We start from the raw sequence: 17,543 nt of genomic DNA, 5'->3' as shown, positions 1-17,543 counted from the left end.
CCAATCCTCCTCTTTTTGCTGAGGAAGACCGGCCCTGAGCTAACATCCATGCCCATCTTCCTCCACTTTATCTGTGGGACACCTACCACAGCATGGTGTGCCAAGCAGTGCCATGTCCGCACCCGGGATCTGAACCAGCGACCCCCGGGCCGTGGAAGTGGAACATGCGCCGTTAACTGCTGCACCACCAGTCTGACCCCCATACAACGGAATATTATTCAGCCTTAAAAGGGAGTGAAATTTTGATATGGTCTATAACATGGATGATCCTTGGAAACAGTCTCAGTGAAATAAGCCAGACACAAAAGGACAAATATTGTTTGATTCCACTTACAGGAGAAACCTAGAATATGCAAATTCATAGAGACAGAAATAGAACAGAGGAGGGGGATGAACGGGTATAGGAAATGGAGAGTGGTGATGAGTGCACAACATTATGACAGTGCTTAGTTCCACTGAATTAATCACTTAAAAATGGTTAACATGGGGTCGGCCAGGTGGCACAGGAGTTAAGTTCCCATGTTCTGCTTCGGGGGGGCCCAGGGTTGCCTGGCCTGGATCCCAGGGGGTGGACCTACATACCGCTTGTCAAGCCATGCTGTGGCAGGCATCCCACATATAAAGTAGAGGAAGATGGGCACGGATGTTAGCTCAGGGCTAGTCTTCCTCAGCAAAAAAAAAAAGAGTAGGATTGATGGCAGATGTTAGCTCAGGGCTAATCTTCCTCAAAAAAAAAATAATAAAACATACTTAAAAAAAATAAGAGTTTCTTCATCAACTAGAGATCATAAAAAAAGGTTAAAATGGTAAATTTTATGTATATTTTACCACAATAAAAAAAAAGACTTAAAAAGGAAAAGAAAAAGCCAGACAGGAGAGTACATACTGTTTGATTCCATTTATACAAAGTACAATACCAGAGAAAATTAATCTATGGTGACAAGTCAGAATAGTGACTACTCTTTGGAAGTTAGTGGCCGGAAGAAGACAAGAAAGGGGGTTCTTTGGTCATTTTCTATTAATTTGAGAGCCGGTTCCACCGGTGTGTTCAGTTGGTGAAAACCACCGAGCTCCTGCTTGAGTTTGCCCCATCTTCATTATTTATACTTCAATCAACACCACCAAAAAACAACAAAAAACCCCAGCACGTCTTTAGGAAAAGTTTTAATTGCAAAAATCTAGATAAGTTCTTGGAAGCTGAACCTTTTTTTCCTTTTTTGGGCTCCTGCTTTTCTTGTGTCCTAAGCCCGGGCTGAATCCGTGTCTTAGTTGAACTGGTTTCTTGCCTTATTTACCAAGGTCCCACACTACCTGGGGCCGCATTCTCGGAGCACCGGATGGTGATTAAATAGTCACCTTGTCTGTCACTCGACTAACCCTGAGTCGAACTCTTGGAGGACAGGGATACCGGTCCTCACTGATTCCGCTAACGGGAGCGCAGTGTGCGTTGCAGAGCAGTAATAGATCCAATCAGCTCGGGAGGCTGGGAGCAAGGCCGGGACAGGAAGGATAGGACGAAGGAAGCGCCGCTAGGGTTCTGCCCGGCGGTGTCAGCCAGCTCGGTCTTCCAGCGCGGAGCCACGCCCCTCTCCCAAGCACCTCCCCCGACCCCTCCTGGCCCCGCACCGCATCTCTCGGCTCCTTAGGCCACGCCTACCAGGCGTGGCCCTGCCCCCGGAGGGCCGCGATCCCGCCAACAATGACTCCGCCCCTCATTTCGCTGAGAAACCCGTCCCTTTTATTTAAAGAATACGTTTACGTCAGCCCGCCTTACGTAGCTTTGCGTCATCAGTGCCAGGCGCGGAGGCGGGACTTCCTGTCTCCGGTTCTAACAGCTTCCGGGAGAAGCCGGAAGAGAGTGGAACCTGGACAGAATCAGGGATAGCCAGCCCCTCCCCCGGCCCCTGCGGAAAGGTGAGTCCACGGGCCGTCCTGGCAAAGTCAAAACACTTAGTCTGGCCCTTTCAGGTGAGGACCTCCTTCCCTATCCAGGCACAGTACCAGTCCAAGCCCCCTTTAATTTCCCATGACTCCCCGCGTACTCAAGCCCCGCCCCCAGCCCCCCGGCTCCGCCCCGAAGTTTGAGGGGTGTGGATGGTTTGTGACCCCCTCATCCGATTCTACCCCTCACCGGCTGGGCGAACTGGGCCTGGGAACGGCGGCCGGGACCAGGCAGCCTTTCGACTCGGGTGAGCCCACGGACCCCTCTCCAGCGCCGCGGGAATAGGACCGCCCAGACGCGGAGCCTTCGCCTCAGAAAAGGCAGGGTCGGGGACCCTCCACACCGGGCGGGCAGGGTCGCTCGGAGGCAGAGGAGGGAGCAAAGGCCTCTGAGGTGGGAGCCCTGGCGTCCTGCCCGGCCCCTGCCCACGAAAGTTCCCTGTGTCTGTGCCAGTCGTCTTCGCCTCTGTTCGCCGCAGTTTTCTTTTCTGTAAACCAGGGAGAATGACAGTAAGCTTCTTACCATCAGGGGTTAGTCGTGCGGGTGATAAATAATTGCTCCCCTTTATTTATTGAACAATTGCAATGTGCCAGGCACTGTGCTAAGTATCTTGCTTCGATGATTTTCCATCATCTTCAGAACAACCTTATGAGGTAGGTACTATTTTTAACCCCATTTTACTGATGAGAATGCTGAGGCTCTGAGAAAGTTATTCGAGGCTTCAGAGCTAGTAAAAGGCAAGACCGGGATTATACTTGTTTTTTTGTGACTCCAGGGCCCATCTACTAAATAAGGATGTGGGAGCTATTCAGATGTTGGTATGTTCCACAAATATTCTTTGAGCAACTACTATGGCATTGTACTGGCTACTGTGGTACAGAGAGTAATCCATGTCATCCCTGCCTCCCCGGAGTCTGGTAGAGAGATGGACAGGTAGATAAGTATAATGAAGTTTTATAGGTGCTGTGAGAATAGTCTGCTAATGATAATCATCAGCCTGGATTTGCCCAGGGACAGCTGTGAAAGCAGCAGATTCTCCAAGGGAGAGAGTAGGTACTCCAAGGAGCCAGCCAAGATCCTTCCAGGCTTTCTAAGAAACTGCCAAGGGAGAACCTGCACAGCACAAGAAGAGAGATTGAGATATGGATTGTGAGCTATTTTGGAATCTTTTCTAAATCAGTTCCACTCAGGTAGTGGTTTTGAAGTTATGAGCCTGCGATGACCCAGGAGGGTGGTGTTCTGCTGTCTGTTGCTACTTTGCTCTCCAGGGCTTGCCGGAAGAGTTTCAGAGGAGGCAGACACAATGTCTGCTGCGAAGTGTCTGCTGATGGCCCCTACAGAGTTGTCCCGTCGGGGTGGTCTCACTCTGCTTTTGAGGCTAAATTGATTTTCTTTGGTTCTTGACATCTGGACCTAGATCTGTTGACCATGAATGAGACAGGGTTCAAATGAGACAATCTGGCAAGAGTGGCTGCACTGTGCCTCCAAAGGGGGCTCACATACAATATTCCAGGCTTTTTTGTCTCTCTGAGGCCACAGTAGAGGCTTCTTCAAGTGATAGGAATCCTAGAGAAACTCAGGCTCAAAGAAGCAAATTTTTTTCCCCACCTACCAAAAAGGCAACAAACAGTAGCAGCAGCAGCAGCAACAAAGCTTTAAGCTTTTCCTGATGATCCGTGCTCATTGAGGGGTTGGAGGATGAGAGAGGAAGGGCGTGGAATCGGAAAGCCAGCATTTCCCACTAGAGGCGAAGGGTAAATCCTTAGCTTTAGGTTGGGGGTCCAGAGTTAGGAAGGTTTTTTGCCCCCTTTACAGGACACTGAACTCCATTTTCTTTCATGGCTGGGTCAGTTAGAACCTAAACAAACTAGAAACCAGGTTGCAACCCCACATTCCCTGCTGATGCTATCCCCCTTTGTTCCTGCAGCGTGGACCCAGTCAGCAGCCAGGCCATGGAGCTCTCTGATGTCACCTTCATTGAGGGTGTGGGTAATGAGGTGACTGTGGTGGCAGGTGTGGTGGTGCTGATTCTAGCCTTGGTCCTAGCTTGGCTCTCTACCTACGTAGCAGACAGCGGTAGCAACCAGCTCCTGGGCACTATTGTGTCAGCTGGCGACACATCCGTCCTCCACCTGGGGCATGTGGACCATCTGGTGGCGGGCCAAGGCACCCCAGAACCAACGGAACTTGCCCATCCATCAGAGGGTAATGATGAGAAGGCTGAAGAGGCTGGCGAAGGTGGGGGAGATTCCACAGGGGAGCCTGGAGCTGGGGGTGGTGTTGAGCCCAGCCTTGAGCATCTGCTTGACATCCAAGGCCTGCCCAAAAGACAAGTGGGCCCAGAGAGCAGCAGTCCAGAGGCCCCCCTGAGATCTGAGGATAACACCTGCCTCCCGCCCAGCCCTGGCCTCATCAATGTGCGGCTCAAATTCCTCAATGACACCGAGGAGCTGGCTGTGGCTAGGCCGGAGGATACTGTGGGTGCCCTGAAGAGGTGAGTGCACAGGAAAGTGGGAGGCTACTCATACCCCATGCCCCTAGCTGTTGGTTGCCTCGGAGGAAGCTGGTATAGACATGGGAACAGTGTCAGATCCAGCCCCTACTAGGAGTGGGTGGGATACTTCCTTAGAAACCCACCCTTCAGTTTTCCCCCTTGCCCTGCTTTGTTGGTCCAGGCCTGTTTGGCTTCTCCTTTCTCACCCTCTGTCTCTTTCCTTCATCCAGTAAGTACTTCCCTGGACAGGAGAGCCAGATGAAACTGATCTACCAGGGCCGCCTGCTGCAGGACCCAGCGCGCACACTGCGTTCCCTGAACATCACTGACCACTGTGTGATTCACTGCCACCGCTCACCCCCAGGGTCAGCTGTTCCAGGCCCCTCAGCCTCCCTGGCTCCCTCCTCGGCCACTGAGCCACCTAGCCTTGGCGTCAGTGTGGGCAGCCTCATGGTGCCTGTGTTTGTGGTGCTGTTGGGTGTGGTCTGGTACTTCCGTATCAACTACCGCCAGTTCTTCACAGCACCTGCCACTGTCTCCCTGGTGGGAGTCACCGTCTTCTTCAGCTTCCTAGTATTTGGGATGTATGGACGATAAGGACGTAGGGAGAAAATGAAAGGCATGGTCTTCCTCCTTTATGGCCTCCCCCTTTCCTGGCCAGAGCTGGGCCCAAGGGCCTGGGAGGGAGGGGTGGAAAGGATAAGGTAGGTCCTCCTCCATAGGCTACTGGAGGCAGAACAGGGCCTTCCCTTCACGTTCACGAGGGTACAGATATCCCCTCTGTGCAAGCACAACTCAGGTAGAAATGAGAATGTCCTCTTCCTTCACTTTTAGGGTCCTGAAGTTCAGAGCCAAGCTGGTGGCCCAGCTCACTGGGGAGTCTGGGCTCTGAGGATTCCCTCCCAGCTGTGGCCTAGCTCTTCTCATTGTCCTGCATGTCTGTTCCTCAGTACCCAGGGCTGCCTGCCAGGGCAGCTCAGCATGGCCCCAGCATCCTTCTGTAGGGACCCTGGAGGATCTTTAAATTCCCTAGAGAAATATCCACCTTATGAAACTAAAATCACACAGGCAGGCAGGAAGATCGCGTCAGCTTTCCCTACGGCACCCAGCTGCCTCTGCCTTCTCCCTCCACCCCTGTAGCAGGAATAGGGTGTTCTCCATGTTCTGGACAGTTTCCAATGTTCTCCCTTTTTTCAAAGCACTTTGCTTGTATTTTTTTTTTTTTTAAATGGTCCTTTATAGAGCTCAGTCAGGAAGGGGATTGGGGCACAAAGCCAAGACCCCAGCATTGGGAGAGGCCAGGCCACAGCTGCTGCTACCCTAGGCCTGAGGCTGTAAGCAAGAGACAGCTCTGGCCCTCAGCCAGTGTCCTACCCTACCCACTCCAAGGACAAGCTCTGGATATGGAGCACTGGGCCCCAGGCCCTTGCCTCTGGGGCTCTTGGATGGTCAGTGTCTGTGACTGAATAAAGTTCCATTTTGTGGCTGTGGAGCCTCTTTCTGTGACATTATAAGAATGGCTTTGCTCTGCCTCTAGTAACATGGTAATGAGGGTGGGTAGGCTGGGCTACCAACGGGAGATGCAATTTATTTACACCAGCAGCCATGGGGGCAGGGGAAATACACAGCGTTTACAAAGTTAGCTACCTGTACAGGATGGATTACATATGCAAAAATAAAAATCTCAAGACCACAGGACAGCGTGAGCCCCACCCCCCTCCCCCAATGACCCCAGCATGCGGTAATGCCAGGCAGGTGGCCCCTGGGCATGCGGGGGGGAGTGATGCATGGAAGGAAAAGCCACCGGCCATGGAAATTAGTACAGAACCCCCCCACACACTCAGACACATGATAGAATACAGGGTGGACGACACCTAGCCGGGGTGGGGAGGATGGGAATTGAAACCCACACAGCCTGCTGTTAGAGGGAAGGGAGTGGGGAGCTCCTAGCCCCTGTTCAACTACATGGTAGGGGGGCACACTCTCCCCAGAGGAAAGGGGTTTGCTCCCTCAGGGTCCCTGCTGGACCAAGCCCATCTCTTACCCAGCCTGGGCAGGGGGCTCTGCCCTGAGGGCGGGCCAAGGAACAATGGGGAAGTGGATGTGGACAAACCAGTTCCCAAACTACTTCCCACTTCTCCCTCCTGTGACCAGAAGGGGGAAAGGGAGAGGCCAGAGGGGAAAGGGTGTATTAGGGCCTGAGCTGCAGCTGCCTCTCAGAAGGGAGAGTGGCCCACGGCCTTCCTCCCTTCACCTTCAACCTACTCTCAAGACTTCATTTGGGAGCAGGCTGGAGGCTGGCTGAGATCCTCCTTTCCCTCTGGCTTCCCCTTAGAGGGAGAAGGCTGTGGAGGGTCAAGAACAGAGGAGCCCAGGCCCCAGGATTTATTCTAACTCCTGCCAAAATTTGTTTGGCTTTTTAAAAAATAATCACAATTCTTGGGTTAAAAACCAATTTGTAACCAGGCGTCAGCCACAATCAGAACCACCCCAGGGGGAGACTGGGGTCCCAGACAGGGTACTGCAGCCCTATCTCTGTTGTTCCCTTAACCCTCTAGGGTCCCTAACCCAAATCAGTCCGTCCAGTCCTGGGTACTAGCTACCCAAATGTGGGATGGCTCCTCCTGAGAGGAGGGCAGGGGACACGTCCAGCAAGTGCCAGAGAACATGGCTCAGGGTCAACTCCATCCCTGTGTCAGTCAGCTCTGCTCCCAGCCCAGACTGCAGTCCTCCAGCTCGGCTCCTGGGAGTGATGGTGCCCACGTGGGGGTGGGACCGTACATCTCTTCAGGATGTAGACCAGACAGGTGGGCACACTGGCATGACAGTCCCACAGAGAGGCAATGCCTAGGCATGACACCCTTTCCCCCTCCACTGACAACCCAGAGCACAGAGACTACCCTCTCTTCCCACCCCACTTCTAGCAAAAGGGGAGAGGTAAAAGATCAGGATTTTCCTCAGAGCCCCAAACCACAAGTACAGAATAAATAACTTAAAAGCGGCTAAGGAAGGGGAAACGGGAGGCTTCGGAGGCAGGAGCATTGAGAGAGGAACTGAAGCTGGTCAAGGTGAAAGAAGGGATGGCAAGCAGCAGCTGGGAACTTGGGCTGCCCCGGTAGGGCAGTGGGGCAGGGTAGGCAGGAGGAACATGGGGCCACCCCAGGAGGGTGAGGCTGGGCCCCTTCCTGGGGCAGGGAATGAGGTAAGAAAACATTTCAAATAAAGCAGCACCGTTCCCTCCCACCTTGGGCCCCACTCCTCACCAGCCCTGGGTCAGGGAGGAAAGGTAGGGGGGAGTCATTTTGATACACAGCTCCCTCTTCCTACCCTCCCCCTGCCCATTCCTTGAAGCTGTAGAGGCTGGAGGCCCTTTCCTGGCACCCAACAACAAAAGGACAGCTCCTGCTGCCAAGGAGGCCCATGGGGACTGAGGGAAAAGGGCTGCCCCTGTGAGGGGCAGGGAAGGCGGCGGCAGTTCTGGACGCCTACCTCAGCAGACAGCTTGCTGTGCCTGCCTACCCCTGGGATCGGGGGCATCTGATAGGATTCTGCACACAGACAGGACACGCCCAGCCCTGTCCCTCAGCTCCAAGCACCGGACCCGTTCACATTGCTGAGGGCAGCTGGGGGAGGCGCCCCCTCCAGGCTCAGCTTCCAACCCACAGCCTCCCGGGTAGCCACAATGCTCCTCGGCAGGGCTTAGTCCAGTTCCTGGGGTGGGGGGCAGGCAGTGCCCTGGCACAGTGCCCAGGTCAGGCCCCTGGCCTAGCTGGACATCCAGTAACTCACAGAATAAATAGGAAAACCGCCTCCCCACCAAATTTATGTCCAAGGCATAATATGTCCAGGTCTGAGTCCTGCATGCCGAGAGGTCGTGCTCCATCGCAGAGGACCCTGACACCCCCCAGGGGTGCATAATTGGATCCTCTGCCTGCCTGGCCCACCAAGCTTCCCAAGCCCAAACCCCCAGCAGCCGTCCATTTGCCAGGCTATGCCGCCTGGGTGGGGGTCGGGAGAGAGGGCTCTGCTCAGCCAAAGGCTATCCCTTGCACCCAAGTCAATTGATGTCATCGTAGATGCTGGGCGTCGGGGGTGCCGGTGGCTTTGGCTTCTTCTTCTTGTTGGAGCCCAGGCTGGAGGCAGTCCCTACCAGGCTCAGATGGGATTTCTTTTTCTTGGTTTTCCGTGACTCAGAGCTGTTGGTACCTTTCGAAGAGAAAGAGGCACAAGGGATGAGGGTAGGGTTGTGGCAGGAGAGCACAAAGTGCTTCCACTTCTTGACTTCAGGCGCAGAGCCCCTGGGGCCCAGCTGGATCACTTACCTAGACCCCATCCCTGATTCTCACTCGTCTTGGAGGAGCCTGAATCAGAGGGTGAGAGATCAGAGGAGCCGTCCCACTGAAGCCGGCTGATCAGGGCCTGGCTGTCAGTCATGTCAAAACTGTCATTATCCAGGGAACTCTCGACCTCTGGAAGGACACTGCAAAGGGGAGGGGCCAAAGAAGGGCTGTAGGGATACCAATCATCATCCTAACCTTCCACAACCCACCACCTTCCTTGGAGAGTCACTTACGCGGAGGGTCCGAGGAAGTAAATCCGCACGGTTCGCCGCTGCTCATCTGTGTGCTGGGGGCAGCGCAGGGACCTGGTGGGGAAATAATTATCAGGCCCTGACAAGGCAGGAAGGGTCTGAGGAACTCAGGTGAACCTCTCCCCTCAGCAGAGGTAGGAGGGATGGACAAAGGGAAGGGATGAATGGAGAGCCCCCAGATTGTGGCCGAAGGCCTGACCATCAGAGGAGGGGAGGGGAAGGGTGGGAGTCCCATTGATCAAGACTAGGGGTACTCCCGACCTATGCCCAGGGTGAGTGTGCAGGAGGGCCCCCTGGCCCCCTTTCTAGGTTCTGAGCTCACCTTGTGCACATCTTCTTGGTGTGTTCAGAAATCACCCCACATTGCTGGAAGAGGAATATAAGCTGAAAGGAGGGATGGAGGGGAACCTACTCTAGACGCTAGATATTCTCTTCTGTACAAATGCTAGATTGCACCAACAGAAATGGTCCCAAGGCATCCAGAGCAGAAGGTCCCGGACCACCACTGGCCAGGAAACCTAATTCCAAACAGAGAACTATATGGCCCTGACTGCTACGTCACCAGCCTCCTCCAGGGCCTTGACCACTGCCTGGGGCTCCAGCCCACTCCCAAGGGCCTCCCCTACCCTGTCCCTCACCGTGGTGAGCAGGCTACGCAGCTCCTCTGGCCCCAGGGTCTCATAGCTGATCCCAGTTGAATTGTTATACTGGGGGAGAAGCAGAGGAACAGGTTAGAGAAGGGGCAGCCAAAGAAGGGGTGGGGGGTTGGAGGTCGGGAGTGGAGAATCAGCCCCTCTCATCCCTTTCTAAGTGAGAAGGCCTTAGGTCTGCCCAGCACTGTTCCAATGATTCCTTCCATCCCACCTTCTATCATGTGGGTGAGGGGTCGGAACCCAGAAAGAACATAAATATGCAAGCCCTAAATACCCCATCTAGTGCTTCTGCCTGTCAGCATTGTGTTCCCCAGTTGTCCAAATCCCACTCAACTCTCACAAGGAAAATGAGAGGCAACCTAAGAGGGGCAGCCCCTACTCACCTTAAAAGGATCCGAATTGCTAAGTTCCCCTGAAGAAGAAAAAAGAAGGGGAAGGGTGTTTGATGCAGAGGTACAGACAGAGAACCCTGAAAATAACCAGAGAGGAAGTGGGGGTGACAGAAGGATCACAGGCCCTCCCTCGATACCCCTGTCCCCAAGCCCCCACCTCCACCCTCCAGCAACATGTCCCAGAAGACACAGCTAGAATCACTCCCATTGTTCCAGCCCCACTTACCATTTTTGTGTTTTAAAGACTTGGATCTTCGAGGGGAATTGGGGTTCTGGAATGGGAGATACCATAGCTTTGGGGAAAGGGTAACGATAAGGGGGAGCCGAGAACCCAGGGAAGGAAAAAAGATTTGACAAAGAAACATCCTCAAATTCCTACCCTTCCTCCCCAGTAAGAGGCTCGTTTACCCATATTCCCACCTCCCCCATCCCCCAAGGCCTCTGCTGCCCTCCTGCCCACCACAGACACCCTCATCCCAGAACCCAGAGAGGCACCCAATGACCTCAGACTTGAGTCAAGACACCCGAGGACTCCCTGCCCAAAGGGGAGGGTATCTGTCCTTCGCCCAATTTCCCTCATGCTTGCCCCGGCTCTCACCTTATCTGATTTTCTCTTCTTGGCTGTGTAAGACAAAAGGATAAAGGGCAGGGTCACTTTAAGTTCCCAACCTAAGGGCACCTAAAGAAAAGTACAAAGCTCCATTCTGGCCCCACAGCCCATTCAAGATAACTTGTGACCATAACATACCAATTCCTGCTTGCCCCCCTCACCCCAATGCCCCCCAAGTTTCCCCAGACCCGCAAACACCTTTCTTCTCTGAGCCATAGGACCAGTCATTGTCATTGATGTCATCGTTATCCTCTTGGTCACTCTCAGACTTGTTCATGTTGTTGCTATTGGCAATCCTGCCAAGAGTAGGGAAGAGAAAGGATCAAGGCTGCCACCTCTCTCTGCCCCCAACTTCAGAGGTATAATGGAGCATCTGGGGCCAGGCACAACCCACCCTCTGGTCCCTACAAATGTCCCTGGGGGCCTACACAGGTACAGCCTGCAAAAGCCGAGCAGCTGTGGTTGTAGCAGGGGAAGAAGCCCTCACCGGCGGTTGGCGATCCGGCTGCTGTTCCGACCCATTCCCAGGCACTTCTCCAGATGGGGAGCAAAGCGGGAGGCGGCAATGCTGCGGCTGCAATTGGGGCAAACACACTCCTTGCTCTTCCACTGGTTGAAAACCTGTCCAAAGATGTCCAACCCCGGCTGGTCCACGATCTCTGGGGACAGGAGAGGCGTGGCGATCAGGGCGGGCAGGGGACCCTCACCTCTTGTTCCCACCCATGGTCCCATGGCCTCTTCCCACCCCTTGCCTAAGCTCACAGGAGCTCCAGGCTCTACATCTGGGGCGGTTGCTAGAGAAGGAACCTCCCAGCACTCCCGGGACAGGGCTAGACGGCTCTCCTTCAACTCTGAAGCTCACCAAAATCCTTCATGCTATCAGGGTCCGTGTCGTCCAGGAAGAAGTAGCCACACTTGACAGCCCGGTGTACCTCAAAGCAGAATCCCAAACAAGAATCCTCGACCAGGTCCGCGTATATCTCCTGAGCGATGGCCTGGGCCCAGGGGAGAACATCCACCGTCATGACAGTCACAGACCCCTGAACTGAGAACAACTCTACCAACCAAATCTCCTGCCAATTCACCCTGGCCAAAAATAATGCTTTCTTTGCCATTTTCCCCATGTTGACTTCGTGTTCTTTCTTCTTCCAGATCCTTGGGCCTTTTCAGCTGGCTATTCCCTTTAAGGAACAAGGCTGACTATCCCAATTCCTCTTTGGTGTGGATGCCAGATATAGCGACCGTAGAGACATCGAGAGAAAGAGCTAGAGGCACACGTGGGGGAGCCCTCACCTCTAGTTTGCTGGTATCCAGGCCAGACAAAGACATTTCCTCCATTTTCATTTGTAAACTCTTGTGGAGACGGCGCTCTGACTGCTCATAGCACAGCGGGCGGCAACACGGCTGCACACACGGGAGTGGGGGTGTTGGTGTGAGTCCAAGACACCTCTGAAGACTGCCACCTCCCCTCCGCACCTTGCTGCCCAGAGCTTAATCGTGGCATCAGCATGTACCCCTCCCTAAGGCCTAGGCTCACTAAGTCTACATGGTCCTTCAGGGCCTGAAACCCAAAGGCAGCCTTGTCCTTCCCAGGCCTGAACTCAGGCCCTGGACTCTCCTGCCAATCAGAGTCTGGGTCTATAGGAGGCAGCAGCTCACCCCAGGTCCCCAAAACTCAAACCCCTATTCGATACCCATGGTGCAATGCAGCAGGGGGAGGAGAAGGAACTCTAAGGCCTCAGAGCAAACCCACAGGGTGTGGCAAAGAACTGCACAGACTCCCAAATACAGGCCCCCCTTCCCCAGGCTCTCCTCGGAGTCACCTCTGCTTTCTGCCAGGATGTCCACTTGGGGGGGTACTGCTACCAGAAGTAGGAATGGCCCTAGGACCCGACAACCTTCACCCCACTCTGTCTTCCCCTGAAATAAGCCTGCCACTCCAGGAGGGGAGGAGAGCCCACAGAAACCTAGAGCTCAAGGGGCATTTCTAGCCACCACGAGCAAGACGGGGTAGAGCTCGGTGGGATGGCATGCCATGCCAGGAGCGGGCACTCCCCTTACCTGTTCTTCTCTTAGATAACCACCCTCCCTCCCTCAGGATCAGCCCGGAAGTCTCTCCAAGAGCCCCAAAGTCCAGGAATCCTCACCAAAGGATTCAGAAACTGCCCACAGTCCGGGGCCCCTCTGAACGGGGGGTACGAGTTTAAGGAGGTGCCGGCCTCGAGTGGGGTGGGGACTGACAAATGAGCCAGGGGCACTGGGGAGGGTAGGAGGCCGGGCCTCGGCTCTTCCCCCGTCCCTGCGGCACTGCTGCTGCATCATACCGACTGGGGGGAGGAGAGCCGAGCCGCCGGAGGCCGGCGCCGGCCCGGGACAGACCGACCCCTAGAGAGTGGGCAGAGTGGGACGCGTCCCGGCCCCTCTCCTTCCACGCCCGCCGACAGCCCCGGCCGGCCGGGGAGAGGAGTCCGGGAGGGTGTCTCTATTGTCCCGGGGGCTGGGGCCTGGCTCCCTAACAAAGGCCCCGCGCCCCCTCCCCGGCCGGCCCTGCCCCGCCCAGGGGGGACCCAGACAGGGGGAGAGCAGGGGGCCCCGGCCGGGCCGGGAAGCCGGGGGAAGCCGGGCGTTTCCGCGTCGGCCCTGGGGGAGGGGAAGGGGCGCTGACCCAGACCTGGGGGGAGGGGGCCCAAGCCCCGCCTCGGGCCCCGCCCCCCGCCCCCCGCAGGCCCCTCCCCCGTCCCCGTCTCCGTCCCGTACTCACCCCGCCCGGGGGGCCGCGCCGGGGCCCGGCGGCCTCTCAGGGCCGCGTCCTCCGGCGGCGGCGGCGGCGGCGGCTGCTCCGGAGCCCCATGTCCGTCGGTCCGTCCTCGCCTCTCCCCGGGGCCCAGGACCCGGGGCCGGGGGGTCGGGCCGCCCCCCCGCCTCGCCGCCTCACCGGGCGGCCATGGCCCCTTCCCCTCCCTTCTCGTCCCGTCGCCGCCTCCTCCTCCTCACCTCACCCCGCCCGCGCGCAGTCCGCGCGCCGTCCGCGCGCCCCTCCCCCCGCCCCCCACTCCAGCCCGCCTCTCCCGGGCGGGGGGTGCGGCGCGAGCCCGGAGCGCGCGCGCGTGCCGCGACCGGAGGATGGATGGATGGAGCGAGCGAGAACGCGAGCGTGCGCGCGCGCGCCCCTCTCCCCCTCCCTCCGCGCGGGCGCGAGGCCAAGCGCGAGCGCGCTCCAACCTCCTCCTCTTCCTCCTCCCGCCCCTCCTCAACACCCCGCCCCCGCCCTCCCTTCCTCTTCCTTCTTTCGCTTTCGCGCGCCCAGCGACTGCTCGCGCCTGCTAGAAGGGCCCGAGCGCGTGCATCTGCCCCGCGGCCGCAGCTCGGCAGCATTTGCTCCAGGGGGCGGGGACCGGGTGGGGAGGAGGGGCGCCACGCCGCCGTCCAAAGTACCGGCGGACGGGGACGGGGGCGGGGAGATGGGCGGGGCCTTCGGGAGGCACCTCGGCCAATCGCCGGCCCTCCTCCGTCCGTCCGGCCCAATAGGGTGGCGGTGGGTGGAGCGGCGTTCAAGGTGAGGTGCGCGGTGCGCTGGGGGCGGAGACGTTGTGCCGTCCCGGCCGGCTCCGGGGCGGGGGCTGCGGGTGGCGTCGAAAGAGAGCGCCGGCTCCCAGCGGAGCCCGGGACGCCTTCCGGCCCAGGCTCCCCCGCCCTTCCCTCGGGGCTCCCGGCTCTTCCCCCCCAGCGCCCCTACCCCGGCGTTCACCCCGAAGCGTGCAGGCACTTCTGTGAAGAGGCCAGAGTTGAAGTGCGGCGCGGTTAGCACCTAAGGGCAGAACACCCGGGGAGCCGAAGGGGCTTGTCCGAGCCTCCGTTCCCACTGTTTCTGGGCGGGTCTCAGCCCACTCCGGGGCCTGCGAACCAACAAACTCCCGAGATGAGGGTCCTCCGCTAAGGGCGGAGGCCGAGCTGTGCCCTTCCGAGCGCAGCGCCCTCCCCGGTCTCATCCTAATTTAGATCCCACACCTGCTCGCCTTTCCTGCTTCCGGAACCCACGCTGGACCCCCCACCTCTCAGACAGCTTGCCTGGCATTGGCCAGACCCTTCCCCCGACCCAGTGCTACTCCCCTGGGTGTGCTCATATCCGTGCACTCTCACAGTCCCCCTTTACCTCCTCAGGAAAGGGCCTTTCCCAGCTGCGGTAGATAGCTAGACTGGCGCTCCCATCTCGGTTACTCTCTGTGTCTGGAGTTCTGGAACGGGTGTATAACAGCCCTTTCCCCTCAGAAGATAAGATTAAACGAGGGAAGTCTTAAATCATATACTTTGGGACCATCATTGGCTTTCGTCTTCGGCAAACATTTATTAAGGAGATAGTCCTAAGTGGTAAAGACCAGGAGTCAGATCTGAATTTAAATCTGTGGACTTGACAAATGAACTTGGGCGAATGAGCTCTCTGCTGCCTCAGTTTCCTCTGTTGTCACCGGGTATAATAGTGCCTGTCTCATTAGGTGGTTGTGAGGATTGGCAAGTCAGTGCATGTGAAACTCGCAGCTCAGTGTAAGTGCTGGGTAAATCTTAGCTGTTATTCCTACTGCTTTGTAAGAATTCTTACAGTGCGTCTCTGCTGGGATGCAGAAATGAAATAAGACAGTTGTGCTTTCTTGGGAAATTCACAATTTGCGGGGAGTGGGACCTGTAGGAAAATAACTGCCAAACAGTATGATGAAAACTAGAGAGACATACATAGAGGACAGAGGTGGCTAAGAGGAGGGATAAAATGATGTAAGAGAGTTGGTCAGGAAAGGCTTCTTGTAGTGGGAGATGAACCAGGTCAAGGTAGACCAAGAAGGCACTAGACATCCCAAACAGCAAGCTTCGGAAGTATGGCTCAGTCTGGGGACTGGCTGGAACATGGGAATGGGTGGGGAGGCAGCAGGAGGGGAGCGGGTCAGACCATACAGGACCAAGGATGTGCTGAGGAATGTGTCGGCTTTAACCTTATAGGCCATGAGGAGTCCTCATAGGGAATCCTCTGACCAGACTTACATTTTAAGTAGATCACTCTGGAGCATGGAGTCTGGATAATACCTTAGAAGCAGTGGATTGTTATTATCGATGCAGGTGTATGGGGTAAAGGGGAGAGAGGCTCTGAAAATACCTTTAACCAAGACAGGGAACTCTGAGGAGGAGATGTGAGGATACAGGAGAATGATGAGTTCGGTTCCGACCATGTTGGAGTTACCGTGGGATCACCTGGTAGAGACTCTCAGAAGGCGACTGAACCTGCACAAGAGCAAGGCCAGGCCTTCAGGAACCGCCACAGTGTGAATCAGGAATTCTCCACTTTAATGATGCTGATTCATTTTTCAGTCTCTAAATATGCCCGGTACATTCTGCCCTAAGGAATTTACACACGCCCAGGAAGCCTTGCTGTCTCCTCCCTGTTTACATACACCCTTCCTCACTTTCCCCACCGTGGCCCTCCTCACACCAAACTCCTTTACAACTGGATCAAACTATTCATTCAGCACTTGGCCTGGGCTGCTCTGTGGTGGTGACCTCTTTGGGCACATGCCCATTCTCCACAGTTAGCACTAGTCAATAAACTCTAAGGACTGCATTGGTCCAGGCTCAGGGTGAGGCCCTGGGGTTGCAGCAACGAGCTAGAGACACACAGAGCTTGCCCTAGTGGAGCTCACAGCCCAGCAAAGCCTGATGTGGAAGAAATAAGCCTTGAGTTTGAAGGCATCCAGGCTGCCTAACAAATGGCATGGAGACCTTTTTGGCAAGGGTCAAGAAGTCTCCCCGCCCCCCACCCCGAGGATGTGGCCATTTAAGTGGAGCCCTGAATTAACTAGGCAGAGAGGTGAAGAGGAACGTTCTAGGCAGAGAAAATGGTTATGTACAGTGTACAGGCCTGGGGAGAGGGTGTAGTGTGCTTGAGACATGGATGGCTGGTGTAGCTAGAGTTGGGGCAGAGAGGCCAGCAGGGGCAACAGATCCCCCAGGGCCTTGTGGACCCTACTTATTCACTCATTCAACAAATGTTTGAGTGTCAAATATATACCAGGCAATTTTAGATGCTGGGATGACTAATGAACAAGCCGGTAAAGTGTCTTCTACTTGGGGAGATAGACAATATACAAATACATAAACAAGGAGATGTAGGAGGAGGCCTCTCTAGAGAGGGTGGTCCGGGAAAGCCTGTCTATGAGGTGACATTTGAGCTGAGGCCCAAAGGATGAGAAAACCAGTTATGTGTAGAGTTGGGGAGAATAGCATTTTGGGCAGAGAGGACATGTGCAAAGGTCCTGTGGTAGGCATGTTTGAGGAACAAAAGAGCAATCACTTGGCTGGATTGCTGTGAGTGATTAGGAAGAGTGGGAGAAGGGAAGCACAGACCGGGCCTTGTAGGGTCATGGTAAGACATGGTACATCGCAAGTACAGAAGTAATCAGATTTGTTTTTAAGACAACTTTGGTTGCTGTGTGCAGAATGGACTGTAGGGGGCAAGAGAGCAAGCAGGAAGACCAGTTTTAGGAAGTCTTTGCAGGTAAGCAATGGTGGTGGCCTTGAATAGGCCAGCAGCGGAGGACAGACAGATTTGAGATACAGGAAGTGGAATGGACAGGTCTAGGCAATCAAATAAATGTGGAGGTGAAAGAGGGAGAGGAGTCAAGGCTGACACCCTGGTGTCTAGATTAAATGAGCAGATAGTTGGTGATCGTTTTGGGTCTTGAGGTCTGAGGCGCCTGCGGGATATCCCAGAGGATACACAGGCAGCTGCACAAGTCTGCAGCTTTTGGAATGTTGCTTAGGGGTGATAATTGGAGGTTCACGGAGCAACAGGAACACCTAGGATAGAATGAGGAGGAG

The 17,543-nt window shown here is 55.6% G+C and overlaps 2 protein-coding genes across 12 annotated transcripts; one reads left to right on the top strand and one right to left on the bottom strand.

Annotated features, from left to right (window-relative positions):
- Positions 1–1,768: 1,768 nt before the first annotated feature.
- Positions 1,769–5,922, top strand: TMUB2 (transmembrane and ubiquitin like domain containing 2). Of its 4 annotated transcripts, none has more exons than XM_070560363.1 (3): positions 1,769–1,914; positions 3,870–4,436; positions 4,667–5,922. In XM_070560363.1, the coding sequence occupies exons 2-3, from the start codon at positions 3,895–3,897 to the stop codon at positions 5,031–5,033; spliced, it is 909 nt and encodes a 302-aa protein (XP_070416464.1). In that variant the 5' UTR covers positions 1,769–1,914; positions 3,870–3,894; the 3' UTR covers positions 5,034–5,922. The 4 variants fall into 4 exon arrangements, with proteins under 4 accessions (XP_070416464.1, XP_070416462.1, XP_070416465.1 ...); XM_070560361.1 differs by having other exon boundaries at positions 1,831–2,595; XM_070560364.1 differs by having other exon boundaries at positions 1,851–2,262.
- Positions 5,923–6,004: 82 nt separating this feature from the next.
- Positions 6,005–13,585, bottom strand: ATXN7L3 (ataxin 7 like 3). 8 transcript variants are annotated; one of them, XM_070560353.1, is made up of 13 exons: positions 13,444–13,585; positions 11,976–12,086; positions 11,545–11,677; positions 11,170–11,341; positions 10,881–10,978; positions 10,671–10,693; positions 10,299–10,365; positions 10,064–10,149; positions 9,666–9,734; positions 9,350–9,393; positions 9,010–9,081; positions 8,759–8,916; positions 6,005–8,642 (listed from the first exon to the last, which is right to left on the bottom strand). In XM_070560353.1, the coding sequence occupies exons 2-13, from the start codon at positions 12,024–12,026 to the stop codon at positions 8,494–8,496; spliced, it is 1,122 nt and encodes a 373-aa protein (XP_070416454.1). In that variant the 5' UTR covers positions 12,027–12,086; positions 13,444–13,585; the 3' UTR covers positions 6,005–8,493. The 8 variants fall into 8 exon arrangements, with proteins under 8 accessions (XP_070416454.1, XP_070416457.1, XP_070416455.1 ...); XM_070560356.1 differs by having other exon boundaries at positions 10,064–10,092; XM_070560354.1 differs by having other exon boundaries at positions 10,299–10,344.
- Between the last annotated feature and the right edge of the window lie 3,958 nt (positions 13,586–17,543).

The sequence above is a fragment of the Equus przewalskii genome, chromosome 10 (assembly GCF_037783145.1).
Source record: "Equus przewalskii isolate Varuska chromosome 10, EquPr2, whole genome shotgun sequence".
NCBI classification, from domain to species: domain Eukaryota; kingdom Metazoa; phylum Chordata; class Mammalia; order Perissodactyla; family Equidae; genus Equus; species Equus przewalskii.
The sequence above is the reverse complement of the archived record's forward strand: the minus strand, read 5'-3'. Positions and strand labels throughout refer to the sequence as shown.

What these genes read in the sequence shown, in the direction of transcription:
- ATXN7L3 (XM_070560353.1), bottom strand. Translation starts at nt 12,026, where the DNA reads ATGAAAATGGAGGAAATGTCTTTGTCTGGCCTGGATACCAGCAAACTA. An exon ending in AGAAGAGAAAATCAGATAAG is followed by an intron (nt 10,366 to 10,670) that starts GTGAGAGCCGGG and finishes CTTTCCCCAAAG; the next exon opens with CTATGGTATCTCCCATTCCA. An exon ending in GCAATTCGGATCCTTTTAAG is followed by an intron (nt 9,735 to 10,063) that starts GTGAGTAGGGGC and finishes CTTCTCCCCCAG; the next exon opens with TATAACAATTCAACTGGGAT.
- TMUB2 (XM_070560360.1), top strand. Translation starts at nt 2,095, where the DNA reads ATGGTTTGTGACCCCCTCATCCGATTCTACCCCTCACCGGCTGGGCGA. An exon ending in CAGGCAGCCTTTCGACTCGG is followed by an intron (nt 2,190 to 3,869) that starts GTGAGCCCACGG and finishes TTGTTCCTGCAG; the next exon opens with CGTGGACCCAGTCAGCAGCC. An exon ending in ACTGTGGGTGCCCTGAAGAG is followed by an intron (nt 4,437 to 4,666) that starts GTGAGTGCACAG and finishes TCCTTCATCCAG; the next exon opens with TAAGTACTTCCCTGGACAGG.